Below are 14,808 nucleotides of genomic sequence, written 5' to 3'. Positions count from 1 at the left end.
ATATTCGTTTTGTTTTTTTCTTAAAAGTGTGTTCCTATTTTCATCAGAGGACTGAGAACATTTCTTTGAATAAATCTTTGGAAATTACTTTTCTCTCAAATTCGATTAGAAGCGAACATTATATGAATTGCTAATCTAAAATCCACAGCTGAGAACAAAATATTAAGTATGTTCAATATGTCATTATTATCCTTTGATTTGTAATTAAAAAGTAATTATAAGCATTGACGATTTCAGAAGATTCTCCCCGGTAATAGTCAAGATATGAATGAGAAAAAACTGATAAAACATTATTAGTCTACTTTGAGCATGATCGAAAATAACTTATGGCCACGAAGGGGAAATTTATGTCGACAGGGTCTCAAATTCTCCGACGGGTCATGACCTGAAATTATCATTGTTTGAAAGGTTTCCTTAACAAATAGAATATTATATTTATTTCTCCTTCTACGTTTTGAAATGGAAAAATCATAATTTTAAATAGAATTATAATACGATAAGCATAAAGATTTATACAATTAATGAAGTAAATATCCTTGTGTAAGTTATCGATTTCTATTCGGATTAAAACTCGAATATTCGTTTGCATCACACTTTAAAGTAAATCCTCTCTCTATATAGTTCCTACTGGAAAGCATGTTTAACTCCAATTACTTAATCAATATTTTTAATAATATATTTTTATTGTAATACTCTTACTATTCAATGTTGTAGGCACTTAATTTCCCAAAGCAAAATCTCACAAATGTATAATTGACTAGTAAATATTATCAAATAAATTATCATTTAGTTTACGTAAACATTGCATCGCCTGATTTGAAACTTCGTATTTTAAATAATAATAATAATAATAATAATAATAATAGTAATAATAATAATAATAATAATAATAGTAGTAGTAGTAGTAGTAGTAATAAAATCATAGCCATATCTTTATCAGAATTTCAGGCTTAGTCAATAAATGAATTCAACATAGTCTCTATTCGAAGCTCTATTTAATCGAATCAGATAGAAATACGAAGAGGAACTTCGAGAACAGATAAAAGAAAAATGTTACTTTGGTGGGTTTGGATGTAACTTTTAAGAGTTAGTTTTTTTTTTTTTTTTTTTTTTGCAAATTACAGACAAATGCCTTGGACACTTTTTTCTTTTCTTTAAGTTAACTGATTCACCGAACGTATCTGACATATGAGTAACTTGTCTCTATATTCTACTCGGTTATACACGTTTTACAATCTTTTCCATTAACCTTGAACGACAAGAACACGAACACAAAAACATCCACATAGGTATGACAGTTAAAATTCCTAACCTCCCCCACGGGGAATCGAACCCGGGACCACATACACCTGAGGCACACGTGCTAGCCACTAGACCAGCGGGAAGAGCAAATAAAATGTATTTTGTAGTGTCTGAAGTTTATAGCTATTTCACCCTGTTGTAGTATGTTTATTGATTTTTTAATGTTTACCGTATTCGTTACTTTGAGGAATGATATATATTATTGATATAGGTTTTATTACATATTCGGCCATAAATATTATATAAATTATCAGAATTATTCATGATCTTCCATGGAAATTCACTGGTGCATGCGCAGTAGACAGACAGTGTAATTGGAAGATGAGTTCAACAGAGATTATAGGGCTATATTCCGCCGATTATATTTTATTTAATAACTATTTAGAAGAGATAACGAAAACGAGTCTACATAATGAAGATGGAATTTCCGTAGAAGATAGAATGGTGAGGTGTATACGGTTTGGGGTTGATATGGTTGTTGTTGTAGAATCTAAAAAGAAAATTAATAAGATGTAGAAAACTTGAGAAAGGCTTGTGAAGAATATGGGATGAAAATAAATGTTAGAAAGACAAAATCCATGGTGATTGAAACGAAGCGATCGGTGTGAAATATAGAAGTAGGAGCGGGAAAAAACAACAAGTGATTAGTTTTCGATATCTGAGTACTATTACTAGTGATGATTTGACATGCGAACGTGAAATAAAAGCAAGGATAGAAATGGCGAAAAGAGCCTTTATTATGGAGGAAATAGTATTTTGAGGGGTATGGTGGCAGGGAAGAGAGGGAGAGGACGAATTAGACTATATAGAAACAGAATTAGGCTATTGGCGATATCAAAACAGAAAAATCGTATGTGAAGATGGAGAGGTTAACAGAAGATCGTGGAGCATGGCAGCTTCTCAGCTGCGGTAAGTGACCCGCTGGTAATGGCGGAATACTTCTGATATAATGATACTGATGATGCACAGTAGGAACAGAAATATCCACTTTACTGTCATTGCTAATACGAATCACAATGCAAATTTCTACAGGTTGTCAAAATACCTCGCTCTAAAAGCTGTAGAAAACTATCTGTTACTATGCGAGGGAAAATCATAGGTCGAGCAACAATTAGACAAATTGCCATTCAGATAGCTAGGGGTATGAGCTGTGACGAGAAAACAGTGAAGAAATTGATTTAGCGGTATGAAGAAGGTAGTGAATATTTCACATCTTGGCCAAGAAGTAGGAGACCAATAATAATAATAATAATAATAATAATAATAATAATAATAATAATAATAATAATCATAATCATCATCATCATCATCCCAGGAATTTATAATTATTTCCAGCAAAACTTTTGCATACCCTCCTAGTGCAATATGATGTTTTTGTAAAACGGCAATTATAAAATTGTCAAGCTGAATTTGAAAGTCATAATAAGTAGTGCTTTATTTACTTATTGCACAATTCTTTTATGCCAGTAGCTTTCGCCACCTTACTCGCTCTTCATGCTTACTCAGGAGGAAGCTGCAGGTCCCTAGGTTGGGAACTACTGCTTTCCACCAAGGAATTCAGACAGCCTGTTAGAAATTTGCGTTCTGACCAACATCAGAAAATTGTGTTCTTCTGTTTCTACTGCGCATGCACCAGTGAATTTCCATGGAAGATCAGGAATAATTCTGATAATTTATATAATATTTATGGCCGAATATGTAATAAAACCTATATCAATAATATATATCATTCCTCAAAGTAACGAATACGGTAAACATTAAAAAATCATTAGACATACTACAACAGGGTGAAATAGCTATAAACTTCAGACACTACAAAATACATTTTATTTGTTCTTCCCGCTGGTCTAGTGGCTAGCACGTGTGCCTCAGGTGTATGTGGTTCCGGGTTCGATTCCCCGTGGGGGAAGTTAGGAATTTTAACTGTCATACCTACGTGGATGTTTTTGTGTTCGTGTTCTTGTCGTTCAAGGTTAATGGAAAAGATTGTAAAACGTGTATAACCGAGTAGAAAATAGAGACAAGTTACTCATATGTCAGATACGTTCGGTGAATCAGTTAACTTAAAGAAAAGAAAATAGTGTCCAAGGCATTTGTCTGTAATTGTAAAAAAAAAAAAAAAAAAAAAAAAAAAAACCTCTCTTAAAAGTTACTTTCAAACCCACCAAAGTAACATTTTTCTTTTACCTGTTCTCGAAGTTCCTCTTCGTATTTCTATCTGATTCGATTAAATAGAGCTTCGAATAGAGACTATGTTGAATTCATTTATTGACTAAGCCTGAAATTCTGATAAAGATATGGCTATGATTTTACTACTATTATTATTATTATTATTATTATTATTATTATTATTATTATTTAAAATACGAAGTTTCAAATCAGGCGATGCAATGTTTACGTAAACTAAATGATAATTTATTTGATAATATTTACTAGTCAATTATACATTTGTGAGGTTTTGCTTTGGGAAATTAAGTGCATACAACATTGAATAGTAAGAGTATTACAATAAAAATATATTATTAAAAATATTGATTAAGTAATTGGAGTTAAACATGCTTTCCAGTAGGAACTATATATAGAGAGGATTTACTTTAAAATGTGATGCAAACGAATATTCGAGTTTTAATCCGAATAGAAATCGATAACTTACACAAGGATATTTACTTCATTAGTTGTATAAATCTTTATGCTTATCGTATTATAATTCTATTTAAAATTATGATTTTTCCATTTCAAAACGTAGAAGGAGAAATAAATATAATATTCTATTTGTTAAGGATACCTTTCAAACAGTGAAGATTTCAGGTCATGACCTGTCGGAGAATTTGAGATCCTGTCGACATAAATTTCCCCTTCGTGGCCATAAGTTATCTTCGATCATGCTCAAATGGACTAATAATGTTTTATCAGTTTTTTCTCATTCATATCTTGACCATTACCGGGGGAGAATCTTCTGAAATTGTCAATGCTTATAATTAGTTTTTCACTACAAATCAAAGGATAATAATGACATATTGAACATACTTAATATTTTGTTCTCAGCTGTGGATGTTAGATTTGCAATTCATATAATGTTCGCTTCTAATCGAATTTGAGAGAAAAGTAGTTTCCAAAGATTTATTCAAAGAAATGTTCTCAGTCCTCTGATGAAAATAGGAACACACTTTTAAGAAAAAAAAAAAAAAAACTAATATTTTCTACAGGGTTTGAACACGTAAACTTCTGATTGACAGACTATTCACCCAAACCGCTCGACCAGTTCATATGCCTTCAATAACCTCTTTTGACTTTTGTGTAAAGTGGTTTCCTGCTCCACACTTTATTTTGTTTGTTTGTTTATGTCGATACAACTATAAGTTTGTGGTGAATATTTGGACGTTACAGGTCTTGCAATGCATAAAAGGGTTTTTCGTATAAATTACATTCAATTTTATGTCCTAATAACTTATATACAACAGGTTGAATCTGTGAAATGATTGGGGTTGGAGTGATCGTAAATATTTTCATAGTTAGGAGCCTGGATATGCAAACCCGCTTAGCGTGGGGATTTACTTATGTGAAATTTGGTACATATAGAAACATTACAAAGAAATATATAAACATAAAAATATATAAAAAATTACAAACGTCAAAGTACCGAAGTACATTGTCGGACCTCTTTGGGGGGGGGCGGCCCCTCTGGACCCCCTTCCCTACGCCACTGAAGCCTGGTATGGAAACTTAAGTGTCCAACTTAAATACAAGCTTCTTGTTCTTCAGAGGAAAGTAATAAGAATAATTAAAAAATGAACATTTTCTTGCGCACACAAAACCGCTATTCCACGAATTGAACATATTAAAATTAGATAAACTTTATTTTTATAGGATAAATTGCCTAATGTATGGGTACCTAAAGAAAGATGTAATTATATTTTCAACACAATTTGTTGAAATAAAACACAGTTAGTATACGTGCAAAGACAAACAAAGAACTTAAAAAAAAAAAACAAGACCACGGTTAAATTATGGCATCAAAAGTATCAGGTACCAATGTATTAAAACCTGAAATGTCCGATCCGTAAGTATCAGAGAACAAAAAAAAAAAAAAAAAAAAAAAAAAGAGTATTTGAAAGTTGAAACAGAAATGTTCAATTCTGGAAACTAGTTAAATGCACAAAGTAAAAATAACTCATGACTATATCAACATATATCAACATTATTTCATAGATCTACGGACTTGGTTATAGGTCAACAAAATTCATGAGGTCGGCGCTCATGCAGTGCCGTGCCGTGGAAAATCAACGCCCGGGGTGAGAACATATGGCGGCGCCCTCATATATATATTCCAAGTAATTTTTCCTTTCTCACGAATTTTTCGCCCCCTTACTTCGGCGCCCGGGGGTCGTTGACCCGCTCACCCCTCCTCCCACGCCACGGTACTGCGCTCATGAGCTCAGAACTTAACTCACTCAACCTCTAACATTGCAAAATGAGAATTAGGTTGATAGAGTGCGAGTTCCAAATAATGATGTGAGCGTGATGTTGATTGAACGCGAGTTCCAAATAATGTGAACGTGCGGTTGAGTGAGATGAGGTTGATTTAGCACGAGTTCCAAATAATGATGTGAGTGTGAGGTTGAATGAGCATGAAGTTTATAGAGTGTGAGTGTCAGGGGTTGAATGAACATTATTTCGAAATGATGGCGTAAGAAAAATGAAATCTTTATGTTTAAGAGTCTTCCTCCCGGCGAAATTAAAATACCGCTAATTTTACAGTAATTATGTGAATCTTCAAATAGATAAAAGATAATCGAAATGTGGAACAAGAGCGCCCTAGACAATATTATTTTACATGAGAAACCGTTATCACGACTCACTTATCTGCTTTCGATTTCGAGCCATTTTAAAAATCGGCATTTATTTTCGCGTTTCTAAACAGCTGAAAACGGAAATCCATTAGGTGACTTGTGATAACGGTACCTCACGCAAAATAATATTGTCTAGGGCACTCTTGTTCCATATTTCAATTATCTTTTATCTATTTGAAGATATCACATAATTACTGTAAAATTAGCGGTATTTTAATTTCACCGGGATGAAGACTCTTAAGGTCTCATGATTATGCTATTTCGGCTAAGGGAGACGGATGATTAAGGCAAGTGAAATGAAAGAATAAAATGCCGGAAGGAACATGAGTACCCCGAGAAAACTCACGGACACGTTGTTGTCCACCACAAACTTACTTGGAGGGGAACGAACCAGAAATCACATACACTAGAGGTAAGCGCTCTACCACAGCTACGGTGCTCCCCCCCCCCCCGAATGATGGCGTAAGACTGAGTCGAATGAATGTGATGCCAGACTAGTGATTTTAGCGATGATATCCGTAATGATATCAGTATGATTTCGAATAAGTGTGTGCCTAAATAATGACATGAGTGTGAGGTCGAGTAAAATGATTACGAATTTGATGGCCTGACTGTGAGGTTGAGAAGTAAGATCAAAGTAGGGAGCTCTAACTAGATTAAACAAGCGGGCAGGTTTGAGAGTTAGCCAGCTTAACAGATTTTATTGTGCAAAAATAAGCATTGTCGTTTACGTGGAGATCTTTGTTAAAACACTTTAGCCAATTTTAAATGTGATTGATAAGTTCATATGAAGCTCATATTGTAACAGTTTATGTTAATATATACATATATTTATAGTCAATACAAATTCCGATGTGAAGATATAATAGCCAAAGCAGTAGAAGAATGTAGAGTAGAGAGTTGGACAGGGATAATAAAAAACAATTTATGAAAAGGAAAAAGTTTTTTTTTTCATGTTGTGTTGTGTCAAACGTCAGTGACTGACGTAAAACCTATAGAATAATTAATTTCTTCAGTTTTCTCTTGTTTGAATTCTGTCAATGAGAGAAGTAAAAAATATAAATTAAGAAGCTTCGGAATGACTGAAAGAAGAAATTAAATAAGAAAACAGACATGTTCCTATGCAATTTGGCTGTGTGTTTGATTGGTTAGCAATGAATCTCTTATTTCTCGGGGTAATCGGTTTTTTTGATTGATGCGTTTCACAGCTTCTTCTTGACGTGTTTGACAAGAAACAGATGTTCACATTACGCTTTTCGTAATTTAGGTGGAGGCTTTATAAAAATTAGATTTTTTTTTGTTTCTTCATAGCTTTCTTTTGCATTCCGTTCTTTCTTTTCTCCAGTGTTTCTGCTTGCTTTGCTACACCTTGTTTCCAGATATCGACAGTAGAATAGTAATACAATATATGAAAGTCATTTTCACAGAGTCATTCTTCACAAAGTTTGATTTTTTCTAATTTCTTGTTAAGTGTTTCCAACTGTTTGTCTGAGATCGCACTAATGAGACTGATGAGAAATGTCAAGCCTTTATCTTAGAAATTCCACTTAAAATCTTACAGAAAGACTTATGTATATGTACTAAAATATCTTGAACTCTTACTAAGCTATTCAATGTGTTCTCTTGAAGCAAGAAGAGCTAATTTCCTTCCTTTTTTTTTTTTTTTGCATAAACTTATACATAATGAGATAGATTCGCCAATATTACTGTTCGAAATGTCCCTTCATGTTTCGAACAGGAAAATGCGCTCGCGGCTGCAAACATTTCATGAACTACCTGAGCGTACTAATACATTAAGTATATCGCCTATTAGGAGAATGTGCCCAATATATAATAGTGTCCAAATAAAACACCCTACAATAGATATATTTGATGTACATATAAAAAAAATACGTTGACTACATAGTTTAGTATGTGAAACAAATATTATGCAATGTAATCATTTATGTATACTACTGAACACTGTCAATGGGTATACACCTGTTGTGTTCAATATACAATAAATAAATAAGTATCCGAAAGAAATGAATTTGAAGCGTTACAGAATATTTTCTTATACTCAAAAGGAATTCTTTTGAATTCTTGTCCAATAGCGTGTTCTAAAGAGAAATATGTTTAAAATCTTATAGCATATGTATATAATAAAATGTGATTTAATCTTGTGTTAATATGTACCCAAGATAAATTTGCTTACAATATTGTTTGTGCATCCAAGAGAAAACAGTTTAATATTTTATACGTCCGTTACTTGTATCTAATGTTGCCCACAAGGCAAGGTTTGGCACTTTTCCTTCTCGGAAATATGTTCAAGGTGTCCTGAAAGTACAGTCTCGTATCGGGAAGTGTATCTCTATTGGAAGAGCTTGGTCTCGTTTCGTATTAGGGATGGCCACAAAGTTCCGGTTGTTGCTTGTGCCCCCAGTGGGTGTTTAGCCAAATGAGTTGGCCAGTTTGCCTGTTTAGCCAATAAGATTGCCAGTTACCCAGTTTATTTAGCCAAATGAGACAAGCTGCCGCCGCCTGGGTGCCTGCCTGTCGCTTCCACCATTTCATCTAGCGTACTGTTCACAGCCTGCCAGCAGCTCGGGTTTAGCGTAGGGATGGTCACAAAGTTTCGGTTCCACCAGGAACCGGTTCTTGGAGATCCGGTTTTCAGAACCGGTTCCGGATCCGGTTTCAGACATGGATCCGAAGAACCGGTTCCAGACCTGGATCCGAAGAACCGGTTCCGGAACCGGATCCATTCAGACCCGAAAACCGGTTCTACCAGGAACCGGTTCTAGCCATCCCTATTTCGTATCTCGACATGAAAATTCAGTCTCGTCTCGTCTCGTCTCATGGGCAACACTATTTGTACCTAAGAGAATATTAAACTTTTGATTGTTTTGATTATCAAGTATTCGAGAGTATTCTATAGCACTACATATTAACCATTTTAACGTATTCGAGATAAATATGTTTTATGTTTCATTACATTTTAATCTGTCCAACAGCAATGTGCTTAAAGTTTTATACGTTAGAGCTACAGCTCCTAAACTATGTTCCGGAAAGTAACTAGAAAAGACTGGGGAAAAAATGCATATTGTAAATGCAACAAGCTCTCATTCAGTGATTCGTAATACATTTATATTCAAAAAAGTACTCCAGGATTGAAAAAAAGTTTGGGAATCACCACATTAGCGTATACTTAAGGAAAATATGTTTAAAATCAGTTTATATCTAAAAAAAATCTCTTCAGTCTAGAGTGAAGTTTTTGTTTTCTATCCTTATGCAATAGCGAAATTATGGACAGGGCATACTACTCGCATTAATGTAGAACCATGATCGAGATTTGAATCCGGTGTATTGGTAGGTGCACAGATCATCAGACCATATAGGCTATATCGACGTTCACTCAAGAAAATTTGTTTAAAAGATATAGCACTGTATATTTTGTTTGTATGAGCGTTAATTTTGTTTATCTTGTTAATACGTTATGCAACATAATGTGCAAATTTCTCAGAGATATATATATATAAAAAAAATATACATCAACAACACTGGCCATTTTGTTTCATACTGCAGTATTTTATAAATATCAAACCGATTGAATACATAAAATTTCATATTGTTCTTCATGTTCTTAATACTTTGAAAATTTTGAGAAAAACGACGAATCTACAGAGACCTTTGAAGCCAATTGTAGAGTGGTACTATTTTGGGTTAGGACTCGTCGCTCCACAGAAAACCGTGCTTGATCGTTAGTAAAAATGTACTTTACACTAATCGTGTAGTCACTCTGACAGAGTAAGAGACTTTTGTATACAGGGTCTTCTCTAACACACCATATTGCAGCCTAATGATATTTCGCATGGATTTACATGTCACGAAAGACTGTGTGACATGTCATCATATCATCTCCCGGCGTCTTATTTCTTTTATAGACTGAATTTCACCACATCTTAATTCAAGTAGCTCACTAAATCGCTTCATGATGTGTTGGTCCAGTACCAGACTTGGGTGCCAACATCGTGTTCTACTCATTCTACATTAAGCTGCAGGTCCACATCTAATTTAGCTTCTGTGTTATGGACGTTGAACTGCAAATAAAGAAAGTAAGAAACAAATATAATAGTTTGGATATCATGAATTGGCATTATTCTGCAGTCTAAAGTAATACAGTCGCATAGATGGAGTAGTTCAACATTCAGATTTCATAATCGAAAGATTCAGAGGTCAAATCCACGTTAGCCGTCGGTTCCATCAGGTGAATACTGGGATTGTAACATTTGAACTTACCCACTTCCAAACATTTCTCAGTGCCGTTAATCTTCCATTGCTGATAATGTTTTCCCGGTGTAAAATGCCCATTCGTATTAGCCACTTCCGACTGTCCAGTATGACATGCCAGAGCACGCCTTTACGCTCGGATTATCTGGATCAATGTTATCCATTTGACTGATCTGTGACGACGTAGCACGCATTTATTCTCGGATCATCAGCATCAGTCATTTATAGCTGACTGATATGTAACGACAGAACACATATTTACGCACGAATCGTCTCCATCAATCATTTCCAGCTGACTTGATGTGTGACGACTGAGCACGCATTTACGCTCAGATCATCGGCATGAATCATTTCCAGTTAGGTGATGTGTGACGATGGAGCACTCATTTACATTCTGATCGTCTATATAAATCATTTCCAGCAGACTGACGTGCTACGGCAGCACACATTTACGCTCAGATCGTCTGTATAAATCATTTCCATCCCACTGATTTGTGACGCTAAAGTACGCATTTACGCTCACGCTAGAGCGCGCCTTTATCTCGGATTTTGTATATCAATAATTTTCGTCTATCGGATGTGTGACGTCAGAGCACGCTTTTACGCTAGAATTATCATCAATCATTTCCAAGTGACTACTGTTTCATGATAGAGCACACATTTTCGCTTGAATCGTCTGTATCAGTCATTTCCGACTGTCCGATATGTGACACCAGAGCACAAATTTATACTTTGACCATCTGTATCAATCATTTGCGACTGTCCGGTGTGTGAGGATAGAGCATATCTTTACGCTAGGAACGTCTGTGTCATTTCCAAGTAAGTGATATGTGACGTCAAAACAGGTCTTTTCACTCGGATCTTCTGTATTAGTCTTTTCCAACTGGGTTATGTACTGTAGACGCCAGAGCATGACGTAGGGATAGGTGGACGAAAAGTGTAGTGAAGTGTTGGTAGTGTACGATTAAGTACTATGAATTTTTCGAGTTGGTTCATGCAGAGTCAGTGACTTCACTACCGATGTTTTTGTTTGCTTGTCACAACTGGTTTTGTCAACGTTAGGTTTCTTAGTTTGCTGCTTGTGTCTATTGAATTGGTAGGAAGAAAACGTGACATCACGAGGTATTGAGTTGAAAATGACAGATTTAGATAAGTGGAAAAAAAAAAAAAGAAAGAAATCTGTTAACACTGAAGAAACCTTGAAAAATTTGGTTTCATAAATAAACTAACGTACATTTTAAAATAGAAAATTATGTTTTTTTTTTTTTTTTTTGGTGGAATCAATGCATTGAACTGTTAACATCGTTTTATTATTTCTAATTTCTTATTTCAGAATCAAGACGAGGATGACACGGCGTCAGTTTCTTCTGTTAATGTGAGTAAAATAATCATTCTTTGTTGTTAATACTTCAAGCATTAAAAAAATGTAAATATGTACTTCAGTTGCCTGCCAAATGTTCATACCTCCACGTATATGTTCTTTTGTGAAACACTTCGGAACTAATTGACCAGTTTAGAGTACAGTTTCCGGTACAATATAATATTAAGTTTGTGTACGCTATTGAAGAAGAAAACTATTGATGTTGGTCAACGCATTTCGAAGTAGTTCGCAAGCAAAAATGTAATGAGAACTGCATTTAGTTTTATTGGTAACGTAAAAACAAACTTAGTGTTATGAAGTAAATGCATGTTTACAGAAGTAAAGAGAAAAAGAAAAGGTAAGGACAATTTCTTAAATTTCTATTTCTGGCTGCTTATGCAGTATAAAAGTCTTCGAGAATAGTATACAGGGTGAAGTAAAAACCGGGCTGGATCCTTTTTAATCAGATATTAAGGTCCGAGGCAGGCGTATTTAAATAGGCAAAAGTAGAACTTATGTTCAAATCTGGACACAAATCTGCTAACTTTAATACTGCAGTGCATTAGCATATATAATAAAACTAATAATAATCTCGCATTGTCACTGTAGTTAGCTCTGGTTCCCACCAAATATCGGAATCTTACGGTTTGAGATTTTTTTTAAAAAAAATAGAAATTATTTGCATTAAATAACATGCTCCACGTACACTCATGTCCAAAATTATTGTCGCATGTCTATAAATTTTGTTGTTGTAGGAATATAATTTGATAACGAATTCGACCGGTATTTCTTATAATGTTAGTAGGTGTATAATCGGCAAAGACATGTATGTGGCAAAGTTCATGTCAAAAGAGCAGTAAATAAGAACAATAAAACGAAAATAAAACGTTCTTGTTCATTTAGCAACATTTTGTTTTACTCATTCTAATTTTCGTGTTTATAATTCTTTTCCTATGAGATTTACCACAAATATATATTTCCCGATTATACACGTAGTATCAGTATTAACAGTAGCCTGCAAAATCATTATCAAATTATATTCTTACAAGAAGACAGTTATAGATATGCGACAATAATTTTGGACATGAGTGTACATGTAAGTATAATAAGGAGAATACAAAATATTGTACTGAGTGACTTGAATCAAGAAATAATCGCTGTTTAAGCATTTTATTTATTACTCAATACTTTTAATCTGCTTGGTGGTTTTTTTTTTTTTTTTTTTTTTTTTCGGGAATAACTTCTGAGAATGAAGTGTAGTGTTACCATTATGTTCTGTTATTGCTTACCTTGCAAATACATTCTTGTTTCTAGTGCGTGATTTCAGTAATGGTGGAATATAGAAATTTAGGAAAGATCAGATCAGTCAGCCGTTTGGTAGAACGGTTTCGATTTGTGTCGATAAAGTTGGTAATAGGGAACTCAGTTCACGATATATTTGGCAACAGGAAACTAATGCATGATAACATTGACAACAGGAAAATTAGTAAACGATAGCGTTAACAACAACGAACTTAGCGTATGACAAATTTGGCAACAGGGAACACAGTGCGTAATAAATTTGACAACATGGGACTCAGGGCACGATAAAGTTATCAACAGGAAACTCAGTGCACGATAATAGAGTAGGGAACAGGAAACTGAGGGCTCTATAAAATTATCAATAAGATAACACAGTGCACAATAAAGTTATCACTAGAGAACTCAGTACATGATATAGTTATCAAAAGGGAATTCAGCGCATGCTATTATTGGCAACTAAGGAATTCAGCGCACGCTATCATTGGCAACAAGGAACTCTGTTTACGATAACGTTAGCAACAGGGAATTCATTGCATAATTAAGTTAACAACAGGGCACTTACTACACTATAAAGCTATCAATAGGGTACTCAGTGCACGGTCAAGTTATCAGTAGGGAACTCAGTGGGTGCACTATAAAGTTATCAACGAGGAACTCAGTGCACGATAATAGAGTAGAGAACAGGAAACTGAGGGCCCTATAAAATTATCAATAAGATAACACAGTGCACAATAAAGTTATCACTAGAGAACTCAGTACATGATATAGTTATCAAAAGGGAATTCAGCACATGCTATTATTGGCAACTAAGGAATTCAGCGCACGCTATCATTGGCAACAAGGAACTCTGTTTACGATAACGTTAGCAAAGGGAATTCACTGCATAATTAAGTTGACAACAGAGAACTTACTACACTATCAATAGGGTACTCAGTGCACGGTCAAGCTATCAGTAGGGAACTCAGTGGGTGCACTATAAAGTTATCAACGAGGAACTCAGTGCACGATAATGATGCCAACACTTTGAACAACTCACCGCTTTTGTGAGCCCAAGGTTGCTCTTTGTCCGTAAAAGCTCGAAAAAAGTCTGTATACAACACAGTGTAACCCATTGTATTTTGACCATCTAGTAATTTCAGTGAAGGTATCTACTTATACAAATGTCAGTCTGTAAAGTAAATCACCCTCTGCTATGTATGTGACCAAATTAAACATGTGTGATGAAGTTATAGAGAGATGGTCAACTTTCCAGTTAGTGTAATATTGGCTGCTTTATTGAGTCCGAATGCAGTATGTAGTTAGGTAGAGTTCTTTTGCGAACGCAGTACTGTGGACAATTAGTGAAATTAACGCAGTTTGGTAGTTTCTTAGTACGTATATTATTTGTAGTATTTTCTATTATAACTTGGGCTTTCCGTTTAGCTGGATCCAAAGTCTCGAGAGTGGTTAGTTCGTGCTGCCCAAGGTGATTATCAAGCTCTGGCAAAACTTGCGGGCGAGAATCCACGATTCGTCAGGATGAAGGTAAGTAGAGATTTTAAAATAATTATAATTATTGTGTGCTCATTTATAAGATACTTTATCAAGTTGGGAGATGTGTAATTCTGTTGGTGGTATTAGCCTGATCGATATGAAGAGATACATTCCTTATGTGCGGGCAACCAGTTTTGCATCTATGTATTGTGGGTTGCAGGTAAAGCAGGGGGTTTTGTTCATTAGTTTAAT

At 34.7% G+C, this 14,808-nt stretch overlaps 1 protein-coding gene across 1 annotated transcript in view; it reads left to right on the top strand.

Annotated features, from left to right (window-relative positions):
• LOC145690031 (uncharacterized) overlaps positions 1-14,808 on the top strand; it is a 162,968-nt gene that overhangs the window by 132,026 nt on the left and 16,134 nt on the right. The window contains exons 5-6 of the mRNA XM_081764529.1: positions 11,755-11,796; positions 14,506-14,607. Of these exons, the coding sequence (XP_081620655.1) occupies positions 11,755-11,796; positions 14,506-14,607 (144 nt within the window). The remainder of the gene's footprint in view (positions 1-11,754; positions 11,797-14,505; positions 14,608-14,808) is intronic.

The sequence above is a fragment of the Thermobia domestica genome, chromosome 7 (genome assembly GCF_964235325.1).
Source record: "Thermobia domestica chromosome 7, izTheDome1.hap1.1, whole genome shotgun sequence".
Lineage (NCBI taxonomy): Eukaryota > Metazoa > Arthropoda > Insecta > Zygentoma > Lepismatidae > Thermobia > Thermobia domestica.
This window is presented reverse-complemented; position numbering and strand designations above follow the sequence as displayed.